This window comes from Carlito syrichta, unplaced genomic scaffold, assembly GCF_000164805.1.
Source record: "Carlito syrichta isolate Samal-C Ts95f unplaced genomic scaffold, Tarsius_syrichta-2.0.1 Scaffold303652, whole genome shotgun sequence".
Classification (NCBI taxonomy): Eukaryota; Metazoa; Chordata; class Mammalia; order Primates; family Tarsiidae; genus Carlito; species Carlito syrichta.
The window spans coordinates 696,258-722,168 of record NW_007247748.1 but is presented as its reverse complement, the minus strand read 5'-3'; the positions used below and the strand labels follow the sequence as shown (position 1 = coordinate 722,168).

General features: G+C 40.8%; 1 protein-coding gene across 2 annotated transcripts in view; it reads right to left on the bottom strand.

Moving 5' to 3' along the window:
- Positions 1 to 6,574: 6,574 nt before the first annotated feature.
- SPIRE1 (spire type actin nucleation factor 1) overlaps positions 6,575 to 25,911 on the bottom strand; it is a 157,213-nt gene continuing 137,876 nt past the window's right edge. For both annotated transcript variants that reach the window (XM_008058931.1, XM_008058932.1), the window contains 7 exons: positions 23,966 to 24,056; positions 21,473 to 21,615; positions 13,605 to 13,742; positions 11,930 to 12,000; positions 10,823 to 10,850; positions 10,592 to 10,728; positions 6,575 to 8,322 (listed from right to left, as the gene is read on the bottom strand). In XM_008058931.1, the coding sequence (XP_008057122.1) occupies positions 8,064 to 8,322; positions 10,592 to 10,728; positions 10,823 to 10,850; positions 11,930 to 12,000; positions 13,605 to 13,742; positions 21,473 to 21,615; positions 23,966 to 24,056 (867 nt within the window). In that variant the 3' untranslated portion in view covers positions 6,575 to 8,063. The remainder of the gene's footprint in view (positions 8,323 to 10,591; positions 10,729 to 10,822; positions 10,851 to 11,929; positions 12,001 to 13,604; positions 13,743 to 21,472; positions 21,616 to 23,965; positions 24,057 to 25,911) is intronic.

Genomic DNA, 25,911 nt, shown 5'->3' with positions numbered 1-25,911 from the left:
CGAGGCTGGGTGGCCGGGAGCGGCCACTGCACTCCAGTCTAGGCGACAGAGTGAGACTCCGACTCAAAAAAAAAAAAAAAAAGAATTCTTTCTTTCACATAACCTGATGATTATATGCCTTGTGAATGATCCTTTTGCAATGAATCTTCCAGGATTCCTTTGGGCTTCTTGAATCTGGATTTTTAAATCTCTGGCAAGGCCAGGGAAGTATTCCTCAATTATTTCCTCAAGTAGGTTTTCCAAACCCATTGCTTTCTCTTCTTCCTTAGGAACACCTAAGATTCTTAGGTTTGGATGTTTTACATAATCCCACATTTCTTGGAGACTTTATTCTGTTCTCTTCACTTTCTTCTTTATTGTTGTCTGATTGGGTTAATTCAAAAGCCTTGTCTTCAAGTTCTGAGATCCTTTCTTCTACTTGTTCTATCTACTGTTAAAACTTTCCACTGCATTTTGTACTTCCCTGATTCTTTCATTTCCAGAAGTTCAGCTTTTTTTTTTTTTTTTTAAAGTATCTTCTTTGGATAATTTTTCATTCATGTTTTGAATTGTTTTTTGATGCTGGTTTTCAACTTTCTCCTGGATTTTATAATCGACTTTTTGAATTCTATCTCTGGAATTTCAAATATTTCATTTTGGTTAGGGCTCACTGCTTAGGGAGTTACTGTGGTCTTTTGGGGGGAGTTGAAGAAATTTTTTCACATTGTCAGAATTATTCTTCTAGTTCCTCCACATTTGGGTAGACTATTTCTTCTTTGGGTTGGAGGGGAGCTGACGTAGGCACTGTAAGATTCCCTTGGTTATATGCAGCCTTGGTGTAGTGAGTTCCTTAATTGCCAGCTGTGGGCGTGCTATGCTAGGTATCTGTGCAGGTTCAAAGCATCCTGAGTGGCCAGGGTGGCATGGATAGTGATGTTAGCTGAGGTCTGGGATCAGACCTTCCCCAAAACTGAGATATTATATCAGGTGTAATGGGCTGTGTAGATCTGGTGGTGCTTGACAGCCAGCTGTGATGGTGGCTGTGGCCTTTCTGCCTGTCCTGTGTTGCCCCACAGGAAATATTCAGCTGACCTAGGCAATGGGCAGGGCTGTTTTGGGCCTTTGAGAAGGGTGCCGAAGAAACGTTTTCAAGCTCCCCAGCTGTGCACCTTTGGCTATGCCTGTGGGGATTGGGAAGGAGTTTTGGGCCAATGGGGGTAATGCTGCCATATTGTGCAGAGGCTACACAACAGAGTTTACCTGGGGAGTGAAAGGTTGCCAGGGAATCAGTTCCTCCTAGCTCTCCCTCGGGAAGTCTGTGTTCAGAATGGCAACATGAAGTTGGCCCCAGGTCTTCTCACTGGAGCCTGCCCCAGCCAGGAACTGTTCATTGCAGTGGAACTTGCCTTTGGAACCCATTCCCTCTCAGGTCAGCTAGAAAGGGTTAAATTTCCAGGAAGTGGCAGCTGGAGCAGCTTAGGGCTTCCCGCCCCCCTTCCCCACTCCACATGGGTTTCAGCAGAGCATGGCTGTGGGTAAGACAGTTTCCTCTAAGGAACTGGAGCTCTATAAGGGGCAGGGGATCTTCAAAGTCTGTGGCAGGAACACAGAACTCCTGAATTCCCCTCACTCACCTCCCCCACTGTGGTTTGTGTGGTGCTTCAGACAAGTCTGGCTAGCTCTAATCCAGGCTGATTGATTTTTGTCTTCTTTGTGCTTTGTGGATCTTATTGCTTCTCTGATGAGTCGTGGGGGTGTGCTTCTAGTCTCCTTCCTCTCTGAACAAGTCTATTTTGATTTATTCCATGGGAGAAACAACACGCCCTAGCCCTAACTACATTTTTGATCTGCAGTTAGTTGACTCTGGAGGGCCAACTGTACTTGAAAAAGAAAGCCAATGCAGGATGAAAAAAGTGAGCAACCAGAAAGGTGGTTGACTGGAGTCGGAGAAAAGAGGCTGCGTTGCTGTAGATCACGTAGGGGGCACAAACCTACCTTGAGTTGGGAGTCAGCTCCAGGGCAGGGTAGCCCTCACATGTAGGTGTATCTGCAAAGCCCAGAAGGCTCTATGCCATGCATTGAGGACCTTGGAGCGGGGGTTGGGGTGGTGATGGAGGAGTCTCAGCACCCCAGGTTTCATTTTAAATTCTAGTTCTCTTGCTATTTCTATCATTTCTGCAGTCACTACCTCCACTGAAGTCTTAAACCCCTCAGAGTCATCCATGACTGTTGGAATCAGCTTCTTCTAAATGCCTGTTAATGTTGATATTTTGACCTCCTCTTGTGATTCACATTCTTAATGGCATCTAGGATGGTGAATACTTTCCAGAATTTACTTTACCCGTCAAAGGAATTACTATATATGGCAGCTATAGTCTTATATTTAAGACTTGAATGTTGAAATTAGTCCTTGATCCATGGGCTGAAGAATGGATGCTGCTAGCAGGCATGAAAGCAGCATTCATCTCCTTGACCAACTCCATCAGAGCACTTGGGTGACCAGTGCATTGTTAATGAGCACTATTTTGAAAGAGATCTTTTTTTCTGACAGTAGGTCTCAACAGTGGGCTTAAAATAGTAACCCTTGCTATAAGCAGATGTGCTGCCATCCAGGCTTTGTTGTTCCATTGATTGAGTGCATTCATAATAGATTTAGCATAATTCTTAAGGGATTAAGATTTTCAGAATGGTAAATAAGCATTGGCTTCAACTTAAGGTCACCAGCTGCATTGGTCCCTAACAAGAGTCAGGCCATCCTTTGAAGCTAGGTATTGACTTTTTCTCTCCAGCTATGAATATCCTAGATGACATCTTCTTCCAATAGAAAGCTGTTTTGTCTACCAAATCTATTATTTATCAATTACCTTAGCTAGACCTTCTGGATTACTTACAGCTTCGGCATCGGCACTTGCTGCTTTACCTTGCACTTTTATGATATGGAGATGCCTTCTTTCCTTAAATTCCACGAACCAACACCTGCTAGCTTCAGATTTTCTTCTGCAGCTTCCTCACCTCTCTCACCCTTCACAGAATTGAACAGAGTTAGGTGGTGCTTGACAGCCAGCTTACCCTGCATTAGGTTTTGGTTTAAGGGGACTAATGCTGTGGCTGGTTTGACCTTCTATCCAGATCGATAAAAATTTCTAAGCCAGGAGCAGCAGTTCACATCTGTAACCCCAGCACTTTAGGAGGCAGAGGCAGGAGAAATCTTTGAGGCTAGGAGTTTGAGAACAACCTGGGCAACATAGTGAGATCCCCACTTCTACAAAAAAACTTAAAAATTTAGAAGAGTATGGTGGCACACACCTATAGTTCAAGCTACTCAGAAGGCTGAGGTAGAAGGATGGCTTGAGCCCAGGAGTTCGAGGTTATAGTGAGCTATGATAATGCTACTGTGCCCCAGCCTAGAAGACAGAACAAGATCCTATTTCTAAAAAAAAACAAACAAAAAAATCCTCCATATCTGGATTTAGGGCTGTTTTTGCTTTATCATTCACGTAAACACTGGAGTGGCACTTTTACTTCCCTTCAAGAATGTTTCCTCTGCATTCACAACTTGGCTAAACGCTTGTTCCAACAGGCCTAGCTTTCAGCCTGTCTCTGCTTTCAACATGCCTTCTTCACTAAGCTTAATCGCTTTGAGCTTTTGACGTAAAGTGAGAGGCCTGCAAATGCATCCTTTCAAGCAGACATTTAAGGCTATTGTAGGTTTTTTAACTGGTCTAATTTCAATATTTTTGGTTCTCAGGGAATAGGGAAGCCTGAGGGGAGGGATAGAGATGGGGAAACAGCAGGTCGGTGGAGCAGTCAGAACACCCATACAGTCCACCATCTTGTATGCGTGTGGTTCATGATGTCCCGAAACAATTACGATAGCATCATCAAAGATCACTGATCACAGATCACCATAAAAGCTGCCATAATAAAAAGTTTGAAATGTAAGAACTACCAAAGTGTGACACAAAGACACAAAGTGAGCATGCGCTGTTGGAAAAGTGGCGACAAGTGACTTGCTCATTGCAGAGTTGCCACAAACCTTCAATTTGTAAACAATGCAGTATCTGTAAAGCACAATAAAACAAGATATGCCTGTACATTTAAAATGTCCAGTTTTTTTGGTATATCAATTTATACCTCAAAAAAGCTGTTAAAGATTTATCCATCTATACATAATTTGTCTCCGTATATGTGACATATAACAAAATGTTCAATACTCTTTTCTTTTCAGTTGGAGTCTCACCCTGTTGCCCAGGCTAGAGTGCAGTGGCATGCTCATGGCCACCGCAATCTCGACTGCTGGGCTCCGGTGATCCTTCCGCTTCAGCCTTCCAAGTAGCTGGAACTACAGGCACATGCTACCATGCCCGGCTAATTTTTTTTTAATTGTAGAGATGAGGTCTCGCCAAATTGTCCAGGCTGTTCTTGAACCCGTGAGCTCAGGCAATCCCCTCACCTCAGCTTCCCAAAATGCTGGGATTACAGGCTTGAGCCACTGCACCCGGCCATTAAGTACTCTTTATGTAATTTTAATCTCCTGCTCATAGCTACTTGATAACACAGTAGAGTCACTTGTGGTGGCACCGTTTTAATTTTTCCAACGTGGTCTCTGTAGACTGTTATTTCATGAATGATAAGCTGCTGATGATAAAAGCATCTTGCTTCCCCAAACTAGGGGACTTCTAACAGCTAGTTGCCCCCCCCAAAAAAATCACCATTTTACAATAGGAACTGAACACAGAAGGTATGAAGGAAAGCCATTTTATTTTTCCCTAGATAAATTTTAAAATAAAAGACCTTAATGGAAAACATTTAGTACCGTCATGTAACCCTGAATGCCAGCAATACCTTGACTTTTACATACACAGGAAGTCAGGTAAAAGCCTAGTCAGTAGTACACATTTCTTTATGGTCCTTCAACAGTTTTGCATGTACAAAACTTTCTGGTATTCAGTTTTAGCAAATGAGCAACATAATTTAAAACGTTCACGTATCCTATATGACGCCTGAAATCTAGTCCTATGTTTATTAATATAGTTAAAAAAATAAAAGCCTTGAAAATTTCATGGTATGAGTTCATGGTACTAATCAGAAAATCTTTTCAAACAGAAGATTATTTTAAAAGCTCCTACATAACAACTTCCTGGTTTAGTTGGAAAAACTTAAGACTTGAAATCTAGTAAGACTGTTCAGTCAATGTACATATTAATTTTTAATTTTTACTTGCCATGAGAGAGTTAATTCCCACTGTCCACTGAATGGCTGCCTCTCAAAAATTAATAAATATATTACAATATTTACAAGAATTCTGATTTACTCTGACACTGAGAGAATGTTAAGTCATGGGGAGGGAAGCACTGATTTTAACAGTGTGACTTCATGATGCATGGGACAAAAAGAACTGGTGCTGAGACCTGGAGGGGGTTGGGATGGCAGTTCAGGTATGCACACATGCCCTAAAACATATCAGACTCCAACTAAGACCAGCCATTTTTGTTGTTGGGTTAGAAGTAAAAAGCTGAATACAAGAAGGCCAGGACAAAGAAGAACACTGAAGGGAGGAGGTGGTTTCAGAAGGAAGAATCAGGAAACTATGCTTAAAACCAAGCCCTACAAGTTCTTAGTGAATTACCCTGTAGAAATTACTAACTTAGTTGAAGTGTTGGAGGGGGTAGGTACGTATCATGGATAAGGGAGGGTTAAAAGCAAGACTTTGTACCGGGCGTGGTGGCTCACTTTGGGAGGCAGAGGCGAGAGAACTGCCTGAGCCCATGGGTTCCAGACTAGCCTGGGCGACATGGCAAGACCTCATCTCTACAATAAATCAAAAAATTAGCTGGGCATGGTGGCGCATGCCTGTAGTTCCTATATACTTGTAAGGCTGAGCCCAGCATGTTGAGGCTGCAGTGGCCATGCGTGTGCCACTGCACTCCAACCTGGGTGGCAGAGTAAGACTCTGACTTAAATTAAAAAAAAAAAAAAAAAGTTTTGGCAACCAAAAGCAATCCTGATTTGACTTCTAAAATTTTAACTGTGCCTTGTGCCCTTTCTTACATTATTTTCTGCAAATGGTTTCTTAGGGACGTACCATCCACTTGACTTCTTTAATGCACCTGGCAAATCCCACTAATGATGTGGAAGAATTTATGCTGTAATGCTCTGGAAAGAGGTAATTATAATACCCAAATCATCCCATACAGTATCATAAACTTGAAGAAGTGAAATAAAAGGCAGATATTTACTAGATATTATGAGCTTTGTGGATGTGAGTGAAATTCTTCTTATGTTTTAATAAAAACAGTAACTAGCTATGATTTCCAAAAGTACATTCTCCTACGTGCATGTTTGTATACATATATGAATACTGTTTCCTTCCCCTGTACCCTTCGGGACAGTCATTTAGGAAGCTCAAGCCTGAGGCCATCAAAGGGGGTAGATTCGACCTAACTGTCTGGAATATAAAGTTTAGATAGTCTCTTTGAAAGTTTTATGAATGAGAGTCACCTAATACAGTTTGAAAGCTCTTAGATACTTAAATAATCAATAAGGGTTCTCTGGTAGCTCACTTTTACATGCACACACAGACAAACTGTTAACATGCATTATTTTAGTCAAGTGGTAAAGTTTATTTCATAAGTAATTTTAAGCCATTTACTAAGCTGTATATTTCAATCCATTAAAAATGACTACCAGAGCAGTTTTGAGGTATTACTGTTCATTTAGTATAGAAATACTAATGTATTTGGAAGTGGCATGAAATGTGACTGCCAGGCCTTTCACGAAATGGTGCTGCTGTGGTGCTAACTACAGATGTGTCCTATGGCTTTCAGGAAATTACCGTGCATGTGCATTAACCGATTTTCCAAACATCAATGGCATGTGATTGGTTCGTCATTTGTAAGCATGCCCAAATTAAAGTATATCCATGGTATGAGCCAAACAAGCTGAGGCATTTCAGGCATACAATGCTACCCTCCGATCTACCCCCATCAGAAACTCTACTCAACTCAAGTCATTTACAAGGAAAATTAGTGCAAAAGGCATGCAAAAATTTTGCCTGTCAGCAGGTTAATTTTCTTCTAATTTTAAAAGAGCTAGATATTTTTTCTTTTAAAATTCACTTATAAAAATACATTTCAGTTTGAGACCTTAGGTACCAAATTGTGGCTTAATTTGCTCATGATGGCTGCACTAAAAAGTTATGAAAAATGTAGTTGAAAATGCATGAGTTCCAGCTCATTTCCCGTAGCGTGGTCAATAGCTGGTACCCTGTTAAAGTTAACCAACCCTTCTTAAAGTTAACCAAAATACACACAGCTTCCTGACAGGTTTTTAGCTTTCTTTTGTCCTGAAACTCCCACAAAATTTTAATTCTTAGACCTCCATTATAAAACTATTAGTGACCATAATACATTCAAGATAGGAGATGAAAACCTGTCACCCACTCAGGAGACACCGGGACAAACACGGCAGCTCAGAGGAAATAGTCACCCATGTGGGTGTACAGCACTAGAATACAGGCATAAAGTCCCTTATATAATTTCTATCTCAGAGCAATAATAATTTAAAAATCGGCTGGATAGTATAAGCAGATCCTTCCAGGTTTTTGTGCTGTGCGCCCCCAGGTCCTGGTGTATAGGGCTCGGGGTCACTACGTACATGGGACAGAAACACTGTCACATGGAAATGCCAATATGACTTACTGCTTAGGACTATGCTGACATCAACCCCTCTGTTAGACTGATTTCTCACAGGAGAAGCTTTTTGCCTCAGCCAGGCAATTATTTGAGGAACAGTAAAGAACTGAACTAAGGAAAAAGCTTCTGGCGTACAAAGCTACACACACAAAAGCAAGTTTCACACTGCTGTCCTCTCAGTGCAAACGAGCGACGGGCTGACCTGTCACATATCCTCAATCGATCTGAACACAGCCTGCAGTCTGTGGAACAATGCGATGCAGCAAAAATCTGATCTAATGCAAATTCAAGCCTATTAAATAAAACCACGGAAAGGAGAGACAATTCGGTTCAGTGTTCTCATGCACTGATGCCCACTCTGAACACAAAAGCAACTGAAAGGCACGAGGCTCAGATTTCATTGATAGTCCTCTCTGAAGGGCAATATTCCGAGGGGCCTGGTGAGGACATATAGAAAGACTGTGTTTTCCTTTTTAATCGGGCTCTTTTGTTGGCCAACACCAGGCTGCGCCGACTTGAGCTGATGATTTCCGAAATGAACTTTTTGCAGTCCACACACACCTCCATGGCGCTCCAGTCCTCCATTAACTCTTTGGGAAACTGGAGTTCTTCATCTGATTTGTCCACAGACTTAGATTTTGTGGAGAACCTGGGGAAAAACAAAAAATGTTCAGCATTATTGCTATAGGTCTACTGTAATAATATGTGTAAAAAAAGTAGAGATGCTGGTTGCCAAGACATCATGGAATGGACGAGTGATTTAAACACGTCATGTTCTTCCAAAGAAAAATTTCTTTTTATTTTTGTGAATCAAGGCCTCACTCTGTCACTCTGGCTGGAGGACAGTGGCACAATCATGGCTTACTGCAGCCTAGACCTCCTAGGCTGAAGCAATCCTTCCACCTCAGCCTCCCTAGTAGTTGGGACTACAGGAGCACCACCACACTGGACTAATTTTTTAATTTTTTTTTTTTGTAGTTACAAGGTCTTGCTATGTTGCCTAGGTTGATTTCAAACTCCTGGGCGCAAGCAATTCTCTCACCTGAGCCCCACAGTGTTAGATTACAGGATTACGGATGTGAGCCACATAGGGGCCCAAAGAAGAATTTCTTACTGGAAACAAAGCTCAGAAGTATTTTTTAGAAAATAAATCAGGAAACATGCTTTATTAAGAAACAATACTGAAAACTCTTAACCGCCCTTCTAGAATTCATGGGAGACAGAGTATTCACTTCATTATCATACATACATGAACGATGAATCTTAACAACTAAGTAGAGATAAAGTACACAATGCTAATATCTTACTGATGATTCAGAAGGACTTAAGAGTTCTTTCTCCAGGGATCTGATGACCCTGTGTCATGATTAACAATTAATTGTAGATGGCAGGTCAGACTATGTGAAACTGAATAAAGTTATTTTAATCCTATGATACATTCTGAAAAATTATCTCTTGACTGTTTTCCTATCATTTGTGTATTTATCAAATATGCCTCTCCCACCTCAACAGTTCTCTATATTTTCGCGATTGGTTATTTGGACTCCGAAGCGCCAGAGTTAACTAGATCAGCATCTCTGCCATTAGAGAGTATGGGAGGAGGAGGAGAACAACAACAACAAAAACTATACCAACATCATAATAAATCATCTATTTGCGATTTTAATTAAACCAAGCAGGATGTGACAAGTAAGATACAGTATGTTCTAAGTATAGAAGACAACAACAGTGGCTGTGTCTCCGAGGAAAATGTCCAAGCACAGGGGCAGGTGTTTCAGGTACGAGCTTCCTCACCACTCTGTCCACAGAGCCAAGACGTGTAGCTGGCGCATCAAACCCCAGATTCAGCCCTGAGATTCCAGCTGGTCTACCTCCTTCATCTTTCTTAGGACCAGCACTTATGTCACCCTACAGGAAATGCAAATGGACTGATCCTCAGGCAATTATTTTTACCTTAAATCGCAAGGACTTGGCATATAGCTTTATTACTGTCTTTATAATGGTAAAGTAAGCCGAAGCTACTGCAGACCACTGCAAACACAAGATGAATCCGATTTTCTTTTAAATTAGATAAGAAAGATTAGACTATTATGTGCAAGTTTTCAACTCCACGGAAACAATTTTAAAGATGACTTTTTTTTTTGAGTTGGAGTCTCATTCCGTTACTGAGCCTGGAGTGCAGTGACACCCTCTCGGCCACTCCAGTATCGATCTGCTGGGTTCAGTTGATCCTTCCACTTCAGCCTTCCAAGTAGCCAGAACTATAGGCACACGCTACCAAGCCCGGCTAACTATTATTATTTTTTGATTTATTGTAGAGATGAGGTCTTGCCCAGGCTGTTCTTGAACCCGTGGGCTCAGGCAATCCCCTCACCTCAGCCTCCCAAAATGCTGGGATTATAGGCTTGAGCCACTGCGCCCAGCCTAAAAATGACTTTTAAAGGACAAAAAAAAGTAGAATTTTTTTTTTTTTTAGTTGGAATCTCACTCTGTCACCCAGACTGGAGGGCAGTGGCACGCTTGTGGCCACCACAGCCTAGACCTGCTGGGCTCAGGCGATCCTTCTGCTTCAGTCTTCCAAGTAGCTGGAACTATGAGAGATGAGGTCTCGCCAGGTTGCCCAGGAACTTGCGGGCTCAGGCAGTCCTCTCACCTTGGCCTCCCAAAGTGCTGGGATTATAGGTATGAGCCACCGCGCCCGGCCAAAAGTAGTATTTTTAAAGTAGAAAAAAAAAATACCCTATCTATTGACAGTATCCTTCAAGTAGCTAGCCATTATCCCTTGAAAAATTTGTCTTTGGGGAAGCTTTGGAGATTTGTGTGCAAGTCTAAAACTGTATTAATACCAAACTTCTTGAGCCAAAACCCTAACAGTACACCATGGTCCTCAGAAGGAGTAGTATTTATCTTTAGCTCACCTGGCAATGCTCCGAAGTGGCCGATGGTGGCTAGTGGAGGGTTTTTCTGACCTCACACAACTTTCCCCTCTTTGCAAGGCAGAAGGTCCCAATGAAAAGATAGGAAGAGTGGAGTATGGCTTGGAGGGCAGCCGCATCTATTATTCAAGAAAACCGACAATGAGCAGTAATGTTAAAGAGGAAGAGTCATCAAAATGAACATGAGCTATAACTGAACCAAGCATAGCTTACCTTTTTGCAACACTGTGAGCACACCGGCCTGTATACAAAATCAAAAGTGTTAGTGGCACGATGCAATGAATGTGACTGAGAAGTTAGAGATGCCAATGGCTGAACAATTGTGAATGTCTACAGTAAATTACAGAAACTCTCTGGTTCTTCTATCAAAATATAACAAATTGATACAATGTGGATTGCTAACATGACAGTCAATTTGTAAAGCTTAGCTCTTACATTGTTTCCTATAAAAGGTTCAATTTATATCTGTTTGAAATTTTCTTATTTGCCTATCCAGGGACCATATGATAATCATACAATCTCCCTCCAATCCAGAATTAATGTTTTTGGAGGGTGGGTCCTTTGTAGCAAACACTGGAAATTTGTTCCTCCAGATCAAACAGTAAACTAAAGTTTTTGTCTGGAAGTTTTGAGAAGGTTGCATCATGATTTCCAGAAGAAATGTCCTGCATTGTGGCAAACAGGTGACTGGGTTTTCCACCATGCCAATGCACCTGCCCACACAACCAAAAACATCATGACCTGCCATGCCTCATTCTCCCAGTTCACCAGATCTGGCCTCAAGTGGCTTTTGTTTTTTGTTTCCTTGCATGATAAAAGTCCTCAAAGGGAAATGTTTTGCCATGTGGAGCAGGTGAAACAAAAAACGGCAGAAGTACTAAAAGGCATCCAAATCAACAACTTCAAAAACTGTTTTGTGCAGTAGAAAAAGCATCTTGTAGGTGTATCACATCGAACGAAGAGTTTTTTGAAGGTGACATGTAAGAATAAATATGCAATTTTTAATGAATAAATTCCAGGTTTTTTGGGGTCCCCCCATATCTAATTTTTTTTGTTCAAACATGACATAGTATTAGCATTATCTTGGCTATATAAAAGAAATAATATGCAGGTAAACATTTTCCAGGTTCAATACCAAATAAATTATTGATCCACTCTTTTGAAAAAAATCAATATTCCTAACCTGCAAGGGCAGCACAAGGTTACACAATGGGTCATTTCTAATATTCCTGTGTAGAAAAATGATGAAACTAGGAAGGTAATTGGTAGTTCTCTTACAATTGTTAAATCTATCTTTTTATTAATTACAAAATACCTTACCTCTTACAGAACTGACAGGTATAAGACCAGGTGAAGAAGGAAAACCTCCTGGTTCGGCAACAAAAGCAGAGCTAAAAAATACAAATTTAAAAGGAGAAAAGAAGCACTGCCAACAGCTAATTTCCTAATTTTCAGTATGAAAACTTTATATTTATATGCTGGAGAAGGTAAGTAGACAGAAAGAGGAAGAAAATGCAGAAATTCTGTTTATAATGGTTAATTCTGTGATGCTAATAATTTGGCTTTGTATTTAATTACAATTCTGTTTTAAAAGGTAATAAAAGGCCACAGCTCTTAAGTATCTCACCATCACAGAAGCAAACCAGAAGAATCAGGTTCTGAAAAACTCCCCTCTGTTTCTCAGATACATTTTCCTTACAGATCCCTTTTTTTTTTTGAGTTGGAGTCTTACTCTGTTGCCCAGGCTGGAGTACAATGGCACATTCAGGGCCACTGTAGCCTCCACCTGGTGGGCTCAGGTGATTCTTTCACCTCAGTCTTCCAAGTAGCTGGAAGTACAGCACCACCAAGCACCACCAAGCTCGGCTCATTTTTCTTTATTTATTGTAGAGATAGGGTCTCACTAAGTTGCCCAGGCTGGTCTCGAATCTGTGGGCTCAGGCAATCCTCTCACCTTGGCCTCCCAAAGTGCTGGGATTATATAAGGCGTGAGCCACTGTGCCCAGCCTCTTACAGATCCTTAAAAAGTATAATGACTAAAGGCAGACACTGTTTTATGAAGGCATACCCCTATTATGGTTGTCTGAAAACCTTCCAAAGATTTTGGTTCCTAAGGGAGAAACAAAAATGCCTCTCCTTTTTTGTGGGTGAGGCAAAACAAGGACTGTTTACTAGAGCAGAGGTTCCAAACTTTTTGCCATTGGGACTAGTTTTGTGGAAGATGGTTTTTCCACGGGGGGGGGGGAGTCGTGTACTTTTTTCTATTATTATTATTACATTGATATATAATGAAATAATTATACAACTCACCATTTTAAAAAAGGTGTGGATGGAAGTGGTAAATAAAATAATGGGTGGGCCAGATGCAGATTAAAATAAGGTTGGGATTCTGACTTAAAGCCTGCCACCAGATGCAGCTGTACAATTGAAGTATATCAGCTCTCTTGCCACTCACTGATAGGGTTGTGATATGTGTCAGCAAGCAAGTGATTTATGATGGCCTCTGTGCAGCCAAACCTCACTGCTCATGTTCATCTGTATTTGCAGTCACTCCCCAGCGCTAGCATCACTGCCTCAGCTTCACCTCAGATCACCAGGCATTAGATGCTCATAAAGGAGCATGCAACCTAGGTCCCTTGCATGCACAGTTCACAATAGGGTTCGTGCTCCTATGAGAATCGAATGGCACCACTGATCTGACAGAAGGCAGGGCTAAGGCAGAGCTAAGGCAGTAGGTAATGTGAGTGATGGAGAGCGGTTGCAAATACAGATGAAGATGAAGCTTTGCTTACTGGCCTGCTGCTCACCTCCTGTTGTGCAGCCCAGGGGGTGGCAGGGGGGCTAGGGGTCCCTGTACTAGAGTATGAACATCTTGCCTCCCCAATTCCCCTAAAAATCCTATACCATCTGGCTAGTAGACAACTCTCCTAGGAGACCATGCAAGGGACTGCCCATTCTTCTACCCTTCTGATCAATCAACTTTAAACAGCTCTACCTTTCCTTTTTTCAAGGCGGTGTAGACATCTTTATACTGTTGGTATTTTTCCAGCTCTGCTTTCACCAGGACCTGACGAATATGCATCACTTCTTCCACAGTAAGAGCGAGGCATTCCACTGGGTAGCAGAATTCCTCCTGAAATTCAAAATGCCACATGAAGAAATCTCACCCCTGTTCTGGAAGTGCAAAATTTCCCTTCAGATCAGACACCTGGTTAGTAGCTTCAGAGAAGAAAAGAGGTTTCCCAGTGATTACTGGGACAGAGCTGGCTCCCTCTGGGGACCACATCGTTTCTGATTACACTAAGACTACATAGATGGCAGAAAACATTTGGGGACCATGTGATCTACTGAAATTTTCAATAAATGAAAGCTCCTCACATTTGTTCAGATATTTTGCCACAAGTAATTCTATTCATTAAGCAGAGCTATGTGTCTATGTTAAAATCTTGAAAAACATTTCATTGTTTTAAACCAATTATATGTCAGTTTTCTCCTATAATTATGCAACAATCTTACTTATTGTTGTGTTGTACACTGTACACTAATAAATAAATAGCAAATCTATAACACTGGTCCTGTTTTTAAAATTGGTTTGTGGTACCCAGAATAGCCAAAAGAAGATGGTTAGTAATTTATACTGATAAGCATTATTTTGTGATCAGTTACATCAGAACACCTTTAAAAATGCTAATGTTATGAGTGGAGCTGGAACATGAAACTATTCAAGTATTTACATCCAAAAGGCAATCTCTCCAGGCTGCCCCGCAGTTCTCCAGATTTGTTACTTTTCAACAACTGCTAAATGCATAGTCAGCACTGGAAAGATGTGGAAAAATGCAAAAAAACAAAAAAAAAATCACAATAAATATTTATGTTGGTTATCTCATGTTAATGATTTCCCCTAAAAACAGCTGTGGAAGATGTTGATGTAACTGATCTCACTGAATAAGAGCCTCACACCCATCCGCTCCCCATCCGGTCCCATTCTTGATTGGTGGATCTCAGAGAAAGACAGAACGGTCTTGTGCATTAGGACCCAGCCAGGCTTCAAGGGGCCATTGTGGTGCAGTGACACTGAAACTGAATGTTCTCAGTACAAACACATTGTAATTCACTCCCACACACACACACCAGAATTGCTCACAGGCATTCTGGAATCCAACAGGCCAAATGAAAAAGCACATGACTATGAATGCAGTCAGTTTATAGAGTTTTAACATTCGGTTCTGTCTTTCAATCAGAGGAAAAAAAATAAATCTAGGTTGCAAACTTGGAAAACATTAGCATTTACTAAAAAAGTCGTTTGAAGAACTACTGCTTACTAAAAATCAATACCAAATAATTTCTGCTCAAGCTAAGTTAAGGAAGATTAAATTTGCTTAAAAATGCTTTTGGAAAGAATTTTGCAACTGAATTTTTAAGATGAGAGCTTAGTATTTGGAAGGGAATGGAATAGTTTATTTAGAAAGACTATATAATTTTCTCTAAGATGCCTAGAATATTATAAAAAAATCCCCATCACACAATTTTCTCTTTCAGTGGGAAATGCTTTCAAAGGCGATAGGATTAAATTGGCATATAACTCTGTTTTGATCCACTCTCAGAAAAGAGAGTAGTGTCAAGTGGGAACAATGAACTGCCTTTCTGAAGGTCAGGCCATAAAACTGTGCACTAAGTAAGCAGTGTTGGCTGAATATATCTGAGTGTATTTCAGAAGTTTTCCTATCATCATTTTTATTCATCAGTGATGAGTATGACTATGACACATTTTCTGATGGCTAGCTAGATGACAAAATGGCTAAGCTGCAACAAAATAATGCATGAATCTAACAAATAACTAGATAAACAATACTAGATTTGTTATCTTGCAAACAACCAGATAACCAGACTTGTACATGCTAGGAAGATAGTGAATAGTGTCGATTTAATTAACTTTACAATGAGGTTACCTGGGCTGGCAAACATTTCAGGTAGATGGCAATTCTTTTGATGTGCAGGGATATGCTGGGACATATAACAGACCTGACAACCTGCACTCCCTCCCTTTAGTCTTAAGTCACAAAAGGGCTTAGTCAAGCATACTTTCAACTTACTGCTTTGAACCACATGCAAATCCAGTACTTCACAGGACAGAATTTAAAAGATAGGTTTTTGTTTGTTTTCTGTTCTTTTTTCAAACATTCAAGCAGACTACCCTTTAAAAAAAATAATTTCCATCGGTCAAATGCTAATGTTTTAATTCTGGAGCTTTCCCAAGGACAACAAAACTTTAATGCAACATGAAACAAAATGATAAATAGCTAATAGAATCATTTAAATTATTTTTTTCAATTGACAAAAATATTAATTCAGCATTCCCAAAGCCAAATTAAACTTTAACAGATCTTGCTGAGCTCTTAACGCTCTGAAACGGAGAGCACACCCAGGGTCCAGCTGCGAGTGAGAGCCTTGTCAGGACACTATGCTTGAGGCTCCCAGGCAAGCAAGAACTCACTCATTTCAATGGCTGAGTGGGGACCAGTGGGGAAGAACCACACCAGCACAGCTCTAATTCCCTTGCCCGTCCGAGTTTCAATGTGACTCCCAGATTTAGGAAAGGGAAGCTGAGCTTAGAGTTTTAATGAAGATTACCATGTGCTATGGAAGCAGATATGCCTTTAAAACCTACTTCTATGCATGGCACTAAAACTGCTGAGTTTTTGTTGAATATTCTGGTTATATTTTACCATTCAAAAGGGGTCACTTAGGCAGCACAGAGATTAGAGTGTAATGTTATTAGAGCATAATGGTTATCAGTCAGAGATAAATGGGAATAGTCATCTTTGATACAAAGTTCTTGATTAGTAAAAACTTCATAAATAAGTATAAGATATTTGAAAATTATCCAAAACAAACACTGATTTTTGTGTTTTTAATAAACCAAAGGGAGGCAAATTTAAATAAAAATAGCAACTATGAAGTTTAATTACTCTTTTCTTTTTGCAAGTCAACTTTAAAACTCAAAGTAAATCCTTTCTTAGCCTAAAGCAGTATGTGGATTTAGTGAACGGGTATCTCTGGGGAAGAATGATGATAACATGCCAAGCAGGACTTCAGTAGAGGCAGCAGGAGTGACAACAGGATTAAAGAGCCACTCTAGCAACTGAACACACGCTGCCTAAAGGTAGATCTAAAATGAGGACGAGGACAGAGGTTTCCCCTGTGTTTCATGAAAAAGAACAAGAAAGGAATGTGTTGTCTCTCATTTATATTCAGAGTCTAGTTTCTATACCAAGATGGATAAGAAAGAGTAACAAAGAAACCAGCTGGGCCAGGGGGTCATTTGTCAAGGACATGTTCAGTAAATAAAGGGCCTAGGAGAACCAGGCCCTCCTAAGCCAGTTTGTAGAGGGGGAGGGGGAGGGGGCTTCTATGTGGTCCCAGGGCTTGCTATGTCACTTAAAAAATGTGAAGGTTCAAATAATAGTAAAATATGAAATTCTATGTAAAAAAACTAAAAAAAGTCATAAATGCAGAATTATTAAAAACAAGCAAATTAGTAAAAAGAAAACTTAAAAAATTTCCCCCTACAAAGAAGTAAATCCCTTATGTCACAACACAGCTTCAAGATGGGTGCTGGGAACAGACAGGTTTGCTGAGCCCAGGATGGCCCATCCTCTGAGTATACAGGTATCTGTGGGCCTGGGGGAGTTCACTGTGGTTACCTGGCCTGGCAGGAGGCTTGCTCTGCCTGCTGAATGAAGGAGCAAAGGCTCTTCTGATGGTACGGGAGGCCCCAGGAGGAAAGCACCTCATGGGCTCTGATCTCAGAATACCTCCTGCACATGGAGGAAGGAGGTGGCATTGCCCTTGCTGTACAATTAGGTCACTTGAAGAGACAAAACACTCACTGGTCCCTCTAACCTGATGCTGCATTTTGAGTTTGTTGTCCTTTCAAAATTATTTCCCTCTCAACTGAGATCATGGTGTGATTTATGCATCCTACATAAGATTGAAATCAACAATCAGAAGCAACGTGCCCATCTAAGCTGTTAATTCTTACAGAGTGCAGTAGTTGAGGTATCACTGTCAAAGAGATATAGAAAGTAAAATAATTCCCAGAACCAGCAGAAAGAGGCCAACCTTTGAGGATTTCCACCTGCTGGTAAAAGCTCTCTCACAAAGATAATACATAGCCCCTGCTACCCCAAACATGGCTGCTTCAAAAGGATGAGAGCTGAGCAGAGAAGCTGTTTGTATGGTAGAAAAAAGTGGTCGGAAAGGCGTCCTTGGCCATACACTGGTTATCCTAGGAACCTGAACAACAGATAAGGGAAAAAGAAAATGGCAGGGAGAAAAGAAAAGGAGAAAATAATGCTGAATGTGAGTGACCTACAAAATTATGATCATGAAAGAAAAACAAAACAAAAAACACTGAGGATGATAACGGTCCACGCCAACATCTGCATCCACATGTATCAATCAGTAATCAAACCACCAAGTTATTCCTAGAGAATCTCAGAGTTCACACAGCAAGGCTTCTTGTAATGTCGTGGTCCTGTGCACACCAAGTCTCCTACATGAGGACTCATTGGGACACAGGACACAGGCAATTGCTTACTGTGCCTGAGAAGGCATGGAAGTGTATACCAGTAGCCACTTGCTCCTGTGCCTGGGAAGGTACTTCAAGACAAGTTGCCTTTAGTGTAGATGGGCAAGCAACCTCAGTTATTTGACTGAATGATGAAAAAAATTACATTTTAAACACTGTAAAGAAAGGGAGGGAGATAACATCAAGAATAAAAATCATCACATCAACAAAAACATTCCTGCCATTTTCAGTTGAGGAGTTAAGATACAAAATGATTCTTTGTTTTATAAAATGTAACTCACATTTTAAATTAACAACCACACTTTTAAAAAAGAACAATACTTACCGAGCTAGAGGGCATTACTACGAAGTGTGACTCTATGGATTTCCCAAGGTAAGCTGTTAGCAAAAGTAACCATTTTATTTTGTCTCAGCAAATGCCGGAGACATCGTGAGTGGGCCCTATTCCTGAACTCTCAGCCCTACAGTCAATCTGAATACCATATATTACTGACCACTGCCTGGGAGACCTTTCTCAGTGACTGCGAATTCATTTGTCCTGCTCTTCCTCCTTCTCCCCCCAAAAAACAGCTCACAGCCTTACCAAGCACACACTGAGAATTCAATTTCACCAGGAAACAGACAAGTTTCCCACACCGGGCCCTTGGTGTAGGCTGAAGGTTTTTTTTTTTTTTAAAGCATAACTGCTATTATTAACTGAAACTATTTTATAATCTGTAATTTTAGAGTAAAATTAAACTTTAAAATTTAATTTAAAATTTATTTTAAAATTTAATTTTACTCCAACCTCAATAATGATGCTATATAATCACACAAAGGCCAGGTACTGATAGACTGGTTTCTAGGAAAAGCGGGGTGAAAAAAAAAATCTATCCTGACTAGTGGACTTATGAAAAATACCACACAAAGGCTCCCTCTTATGTATTTTATTAACTTTTTTTTTTTTTTTAAGAGACAGGGTCTCATTCTGTTGCCTGGGCTGCAGTGCAGTGGCGTGATCATAGCTCACTGCAGCCTCAAACTCCTGGACTCCAGTGATTCCTCCCCACCGCAGTTCCCTGAGTAGCCTGGACTACAAGGTGTGTGCCACCAAGCCTGGCTACTTAAAAAAAAAAAAAAAATCGATTTTTGTAGAGATGAGATCTCACTTTGTTGCCCAGACTGGTCTCAAACTTTCTTCTGGCTCCAAGTGATCCTCCTGCCTTGGTCTCCCAAAATGCTGGGATTACAGGTGTGAGTCATCTTGCTTGGCTCCTTACATATTTTAAAGTTGTGACAATAACTGTGTACTTTGGTAAAGCAACAACTTATTCACATTAACAAAAGTCTTTGTTACATTTCATCGAACAGTACTGTTTTGGTGATTATTTAGGCGCTGCAGGAATCCTATCAGGAATGGCCTTAAAATCATTCACTCTTTAATTGTGTTATTCTGGAATACAGATGGCTGATCAAATGTCTATACCCTAAGCTCTGTTTCAATTCCCTGTCTTCATGATAACCACACTATTGCCCTTGGCTTTGAAATACCTGTTTTTGCTTAATTTAAAGCCCCAGTGATTCACCATAGCCTTAACAAAATGAATGTAAGTATATTCTAGTGTTTTTGATTGATGAGTATTTGAAAAAACATTAGATAGCTAATTGTGTATAGAGTATCGACTGAAGTCTAATATAATATCTCTCTCTCTCTCTTTTTTTTTTTTGAGTTGGAGTCTCACTCCGTCGCCCAGGCTGGAGTGCAGTGGCACGCTCACCGCCAGGCCAGCATCAACCTGCAGGGCTCTGGCAATGCTTCCACCTCAATCTTTTAGGTAGCCGGAATCTTAGATGCACTCTACCATGGCTGAATAATTTTTTTCTGACTTATTGTAGAGATAATGTTTTGCCAAGTTGTCCAGGTTGGTCTCGAACCCATGGGCTCAGGCAATCCACTTGCCTCGGCCTCCCAAAGTGCTGGGATTACAGGCTAAGTCACTGAGCCCAGTCTTTAAAAAATTAAAAAAAAAAATCTTTCTTTTTTTACATTTTTTCTTTCTTTTTTTTTTTTGAGTTGGAGTCTCACTCTGTGGCCCAGGCTAGAGGGCAGTGGCATGCTCCCGGCCACTGCAGCCTTGACCTGCTGGGCTCTGGCTATCCTTCCGCCTCAGCCTTCCAAGTAGCTGGAACTACAGGCACGTGCTACCATGCCAGGCTAATTTTTTGATTTATTATAGAGATGAGGTCTCGCCAAGTTGCCTGGTCAGGTCTCGAACCCGCAGGCTCAGGCAATCCACTCACCTCAGTCTCCCAAAGCACGGGATTACAGGCTGAGCCACCAAGCCTAGCCTTTAAAAAATTTAAAAAAAAATCTTTCTTTCTTTTTTTTTTTTGAGAAAGCAAGATTTATTGAGAAGACAGAAAAGCTCCCACAGTGGGAGGGGACCTGAGGGGTTTGCCCTATTTTTCCTTTTTTTTTTGAGTTGAAGGTCTCATTCTGTCACCCAGGCTGGAGTGCAGTGGCACACTCATGGCCACTGCAGCCTCGACCTGCTGGGCTCAGGTGATTCTTCTGCCTCAGTGCACTGCCATGCCTGGCTTATTTTTTGAATTATCGTACAGACGAGGTCTCACCAAGTTGTCTAGGCTGGTCTTGAATCTGAGCTCAAGCAATCCTCTCACCTTGGCCTCCCAAAGTGCCGGGACTACACGCTTGAACCACTGTGCCTGGCCCACACTTTCAACTATTGATAAATCTTCAACAAAAAAGTACGAAAAATGAACAAAGACTAGTCGAGTTTCATTTAGGCTATAGTTAGAATTTGTTTTCTTCAGCTATCAAATAAATAGCTATTAAATAAATTATTCAAAGTTTATTCTAACTTTTGGAAGTTTCTTTCTTCTGTTTGTTTGTTTTTGAGTTGGCGTCTCACTCCGTCGCCCAGACTGGAGTGCAGTGGCTGCTCCCGGCCACCGCAGCCTCGACCTGCTGGGCTCCGGCGATCCTTCCGCCTCAGCCTTCCGAGTAGCTGGAACTACAGGCACGCGCTACCACACCCGGCTAATTTTTTGATTTATTGTAGAGATGAGGTCTCACCAAGTTGCCCACGCGGGTCTCGAACTCACGGGATCAGGCAATCCACTCACCTCAGCCTCCCAAGGCACAGGATTACAGGCTGAGCCACCGAGCCCGGCTGGAAGTTTCTTTCTTCTTATCATCTTCGCAAGAAAGCTAATGATTCTAGGACTTCCAACTGATCTTTAAGTTACTAAGCAGTCTTTCCTGTACTTACAAGAGAGCGAGAACTTTGCCTGGACGGTGGCAGGAACTGCCTCACGTTAGTAGGCGTTTCCTTTTCAATGGAATGTCTTCTCTGGGGTGGCTGACGTCTCTCTGGCTGGGGTGTCGATGATATGGGCAAGAATTTCGGAGGCTCTAAAGATTTAACCAAATGAAAGAAACTCTCTTACAAATTAAAACGCTTACACTTTAATCTTCTAACAGAAACACTGCACAAACACTGCACTCAAAGATGAACTATTTATGTCCTTGGAGAGATATTTAAGATAGTAATGGTAATCCTTAAGAGGAGACTCCGAGGATTCTTGTAAAAAGCTTAGCAAGGAAGAGGGAAAAAATGTTCTGTCTGGCCAGAAAGTCTCCCAAACCATACCAAAATTCTCAAGTGCACCTTCTTTTTACATTCTCCTTTAAAGATGAAATATGGAAAACTCTTCTTTCCATATGTTCATCAAGATATTGTGTCCTTAGTTTAAAACTGAGCTGTACTTAAACTGCAAAAAGTAAATTTCACTTTGATGTTAATATTGTGCCATTGTTCGTCTCTGCCTAGTAATATGTTGGGACGGTATTTAAAGGGAGAATCGTTTTAGTGTCTGAATGTTCTAGATTCACATTTTTAAAACATTAGAACATTAGAAATAAAGTACGCTGCCAGAGTTTTATTTAGTACTTCCTCCTACTCAAAATAAAACTGCTTCAATGTAGTGGGTGAGGAAACAGAGTCAATGCAAAGTTACAGAGGATCCATCTATTTTGACTGTTCCACCAAGATAAATCACTAAAGGAAAACAACTTAATTTCCACAGTCAAGAAGAGATACAGAAATCCACTATATCATTTAATTGGGTCCTTATGATATTTAATGGGGTTGGCCAAATACCAATTACAGATAATAACCAAAGCCAGCTCCTATAGTTTTTGTTTTGTTTGTTTTTTTGAGTCAGTCTCTCTGTTGCCCAGGCTGGAGAGCAGTGGCACGCTCATGGCCACCGCAGCATCACCCTGCTGGGCTCAGGTGATCCTTCCGCCTCAGCCTTCCAAGTAGCTGGTACCACAGGTGTGCGCCACCACACCCGGCTAATTTTTTGATTTATAGTAGAGACGAGGTCTCACCAATTTGCCCAGGCTGGTCTCAAACCTCTGGGCTCAGGTAATCCTCTCTCTGCCTCCCAAAGTACTGGGATTACAAGCGTGAGTGACTATGCCTGGCCCTATTTTTTTTTTAAAAGAGACAAAGGGCTCTATTACTCACAGCTGAACTGGCAGCATGAGTTTTATCTTCATGTTGGTTATCTTTGCTCTGTAAGGTGATATAATCTGTCTAAATAATCAAAATACTATTTAAATAATTTTACCCACTAAAATCTCCATGTGTATGAGAAATCAAATAAATGCTCTAACAATATCTTAACATATAATTAATTTTTAACCATTCATAATGATCTTTTAAATAAAAAAGATGAGATTTTAGGAATCCCTTAACTTTAGATGCCTGTGCTCAGAATCTATTGGCTGCAGAGCTATAAAGGTGTTTTCACTCTCCATACATGTATGTAGATACAGGTTTGTATGTGTGGCGGCGGGGAGTGAGAGTGGAGGGAATAACAACAAATATGATTGTTTAGGGCTTCTGGTTTAACTTTAGACAAGGAGCTACATGCATCCACACAATAGATTTACTTCCTGGATTATTACCCAGAAACACAAATGTGCCTGATCTGTTATAAGCTAAGCTCCTGAGGCCTGGTTATCAGTTTATGATGCCCCTGCAGGAAAATAAATGAGTATTTCTACTCCTGACCAGTGAGATGTCAGAATTACTTCTTTCTACCCAAAGTGATCACAAGGTACTGTGGGATTCCTGCTCTAGGTCAAGTGTGTATCCGACTCTAGTTCTTTTTTTTTTTTTTGAGTGGAGTGCAAGTGGCTGCTCCTGGCCACCGCAGCCTCGACCTACTGGGCTCCAGCGATCCTTCTGCCTCAGCCTTCCAAGTAGCTGGAACTATAGGCATGTGCTACCATGTCCGGCTTATTTTTGATTTATTGTAGAGATGAGGTCTCGCTGCCCACGCGGGTCTCGAACCCGCAGGCTCAGGCAACCCACTCACCTCAGCCTCCCAAAGGCGCGGGATTACAGGCTGAGCCACCGAGCCCGGCTAGTTCTTTTTTTTCTTTGGAGTTGGTGTCTCTTTCTGTTGCCCAGGCTAGAGTGCACTGGCATGATCACGGTGTACCACAGCCTTGATCTCCTGGACACAGATGATCCTTCCACCTTAGCCTCCTGAGCACCTGGGTCTACAGGTGCACATCACTACCTCTAGCTCATTTTTTATTCTTTTGTAGAGACAAGGTATTGCTGTGTTGCCCAGGCTGGTCTTGTACTCCTGGGCTCACGCGACCCTCCTGCCTCAGCCTCGTAAATTGCTGGGATTACAAGTATGAGCCACCGTGCCCAGCTCCTGACTCTAGTTCTTATACTCACTCTTCCTTGTGGATGTGGCCTCCAGAACTGGATCTTCAAGGAAGGAAGGAGACACGCTGCTGCTGCTGGTGGACTTGTGCAGAGTGTCTTCCTGAGAAAGACAGCGGCAGAGAAACAGATTTCTTAAACATTAGGGCCCTCATGCTACTTAGCAACATTTTACCATCAAACAGCTACTGTAACATGAGGCACCAAATTATAACGGCAGATGTTCAGGGGAAGTAGAAGACAAACTAGAGGTTAGACAGGTCTGGGTTGTGTCCTGACTCTGTCCTTTACTAGAGTGATATAACATGGGGCACTTTTCAAAAAATCTTATCTTCATCATTGTGAAAGAGGGTAAGTAATACCACTTTTCCTGTAGGATTACTGCAAATATTAAATGAGGTAATGTATTCAAACTGCTTAACACATTACCTGGAACACAATACACAGTGGTTAATATTATTAGAGAACTATTTAACACATTTATAAAAGTAATAAACTGTGAATCCCACAGAGACAGATGCTGGATCTTCCTTGTTCATTGATGTATACCCAGTACCAAACCCATCATTTAGTAAATAATGAGTAAGTGCTGGATGAAGGGATGAAATAAACATTTCATGAAATGTCATATGAGTCTAGAAAAATGTCCAACTGTGCCAAATAAAATTTAAATTCCTATTTCCAGTGAGAAAAGACCTTAATTTGTTTTACACTAAAGTAAAATTAAGTATAGTATTTATTCATGAAATATTTACTAAATATTATGTGACAGGAAATACATATTAACTAGAAAACAACTTGTAATTTCTACTACAAAACATATAGATATTTTTAAATATAAAAGGAAGAATACTAGGCAAATATATTCATTCATGACTATGTGAAATAGTTAATGACTATAAGAATTAGGCATTCACTAAAAACTGGCCTCACCTAAAACTTACAGCTGAAATCATTAGTTTCAAACAAGCTACAATACAAATGGATCTGGTCAAAGAACAAGAGAAGAAAAAAGGTCATATGAACCACATAGTTCAAAGAAGGTTTGAGTGGTGACCTCTACACTCATGGGATTTATCACAAAGAACAAAGCAAGCAATGTAAGCAGACTTTACCCCAGATATGCTGGAGGTCATACAAATCTTCAACAAGGCCAGCAAGCAATTACAACAATCTCTGCTTATGGAAGGTCAAAAAGAAATAAAAGCCAAGAAAGAATATCTCTTAGGAAGAGAAACAAAGGAGTTATGTACAGTGCTTTCCTGGTAACTATCTGATGAGGTGTGTGCTACCTTCATCAAAACAGAAGAAACCATCCCCTTTCCTCAACCACTTCAGCCCATCTTCTCTACAGAGATTTTTAAGTTTAATTTTACACGTTATCTTTGTTAGTGCTAAGGGAGAAAAAGATCATGTTTCTTTATTCACCTGTGAAATCTAGTTATAAAGTTAAATTCTGTATAATGAAAACACTGTCATACTCATTTCTATAAAACTCTCTCTGAGAAAAAAATGGCTCTATAAATAACTAAATCAGAATGAAGTCCTTTTGTTAAATTTTAAAGATGTGGGGTACAATTCAGGATTAAGTATACAAGTGGTCATCGTGCTGGTAAAGTTTGGGCCTCCCTTTGGGCCCACTTTGCCTGGTTTGAGATCAGGTACCCTTATTGATATTGTGCCCCCCCAATGAAGTCTTTAAGCAAATGAAAAAGATCAATAACTTTATGATCACAAAGGTTAAAATTCCAAAGAAAACGGAAAATACAAGCAAGAAAAATGATACTCATTTGAAGTGGTAAAGTCAGGGCACACTACTGCACTTCCAGAACTGACCCAGATCGACATATGTCAACAGCTAACTGTACATGCCATGTACCCCCTCACATTTACTTTGTATCTTATATCCTTTTTTTTTTTTTTTTTTTTGAGTTGGAGTCTCACTCTGTTGCCTAGAT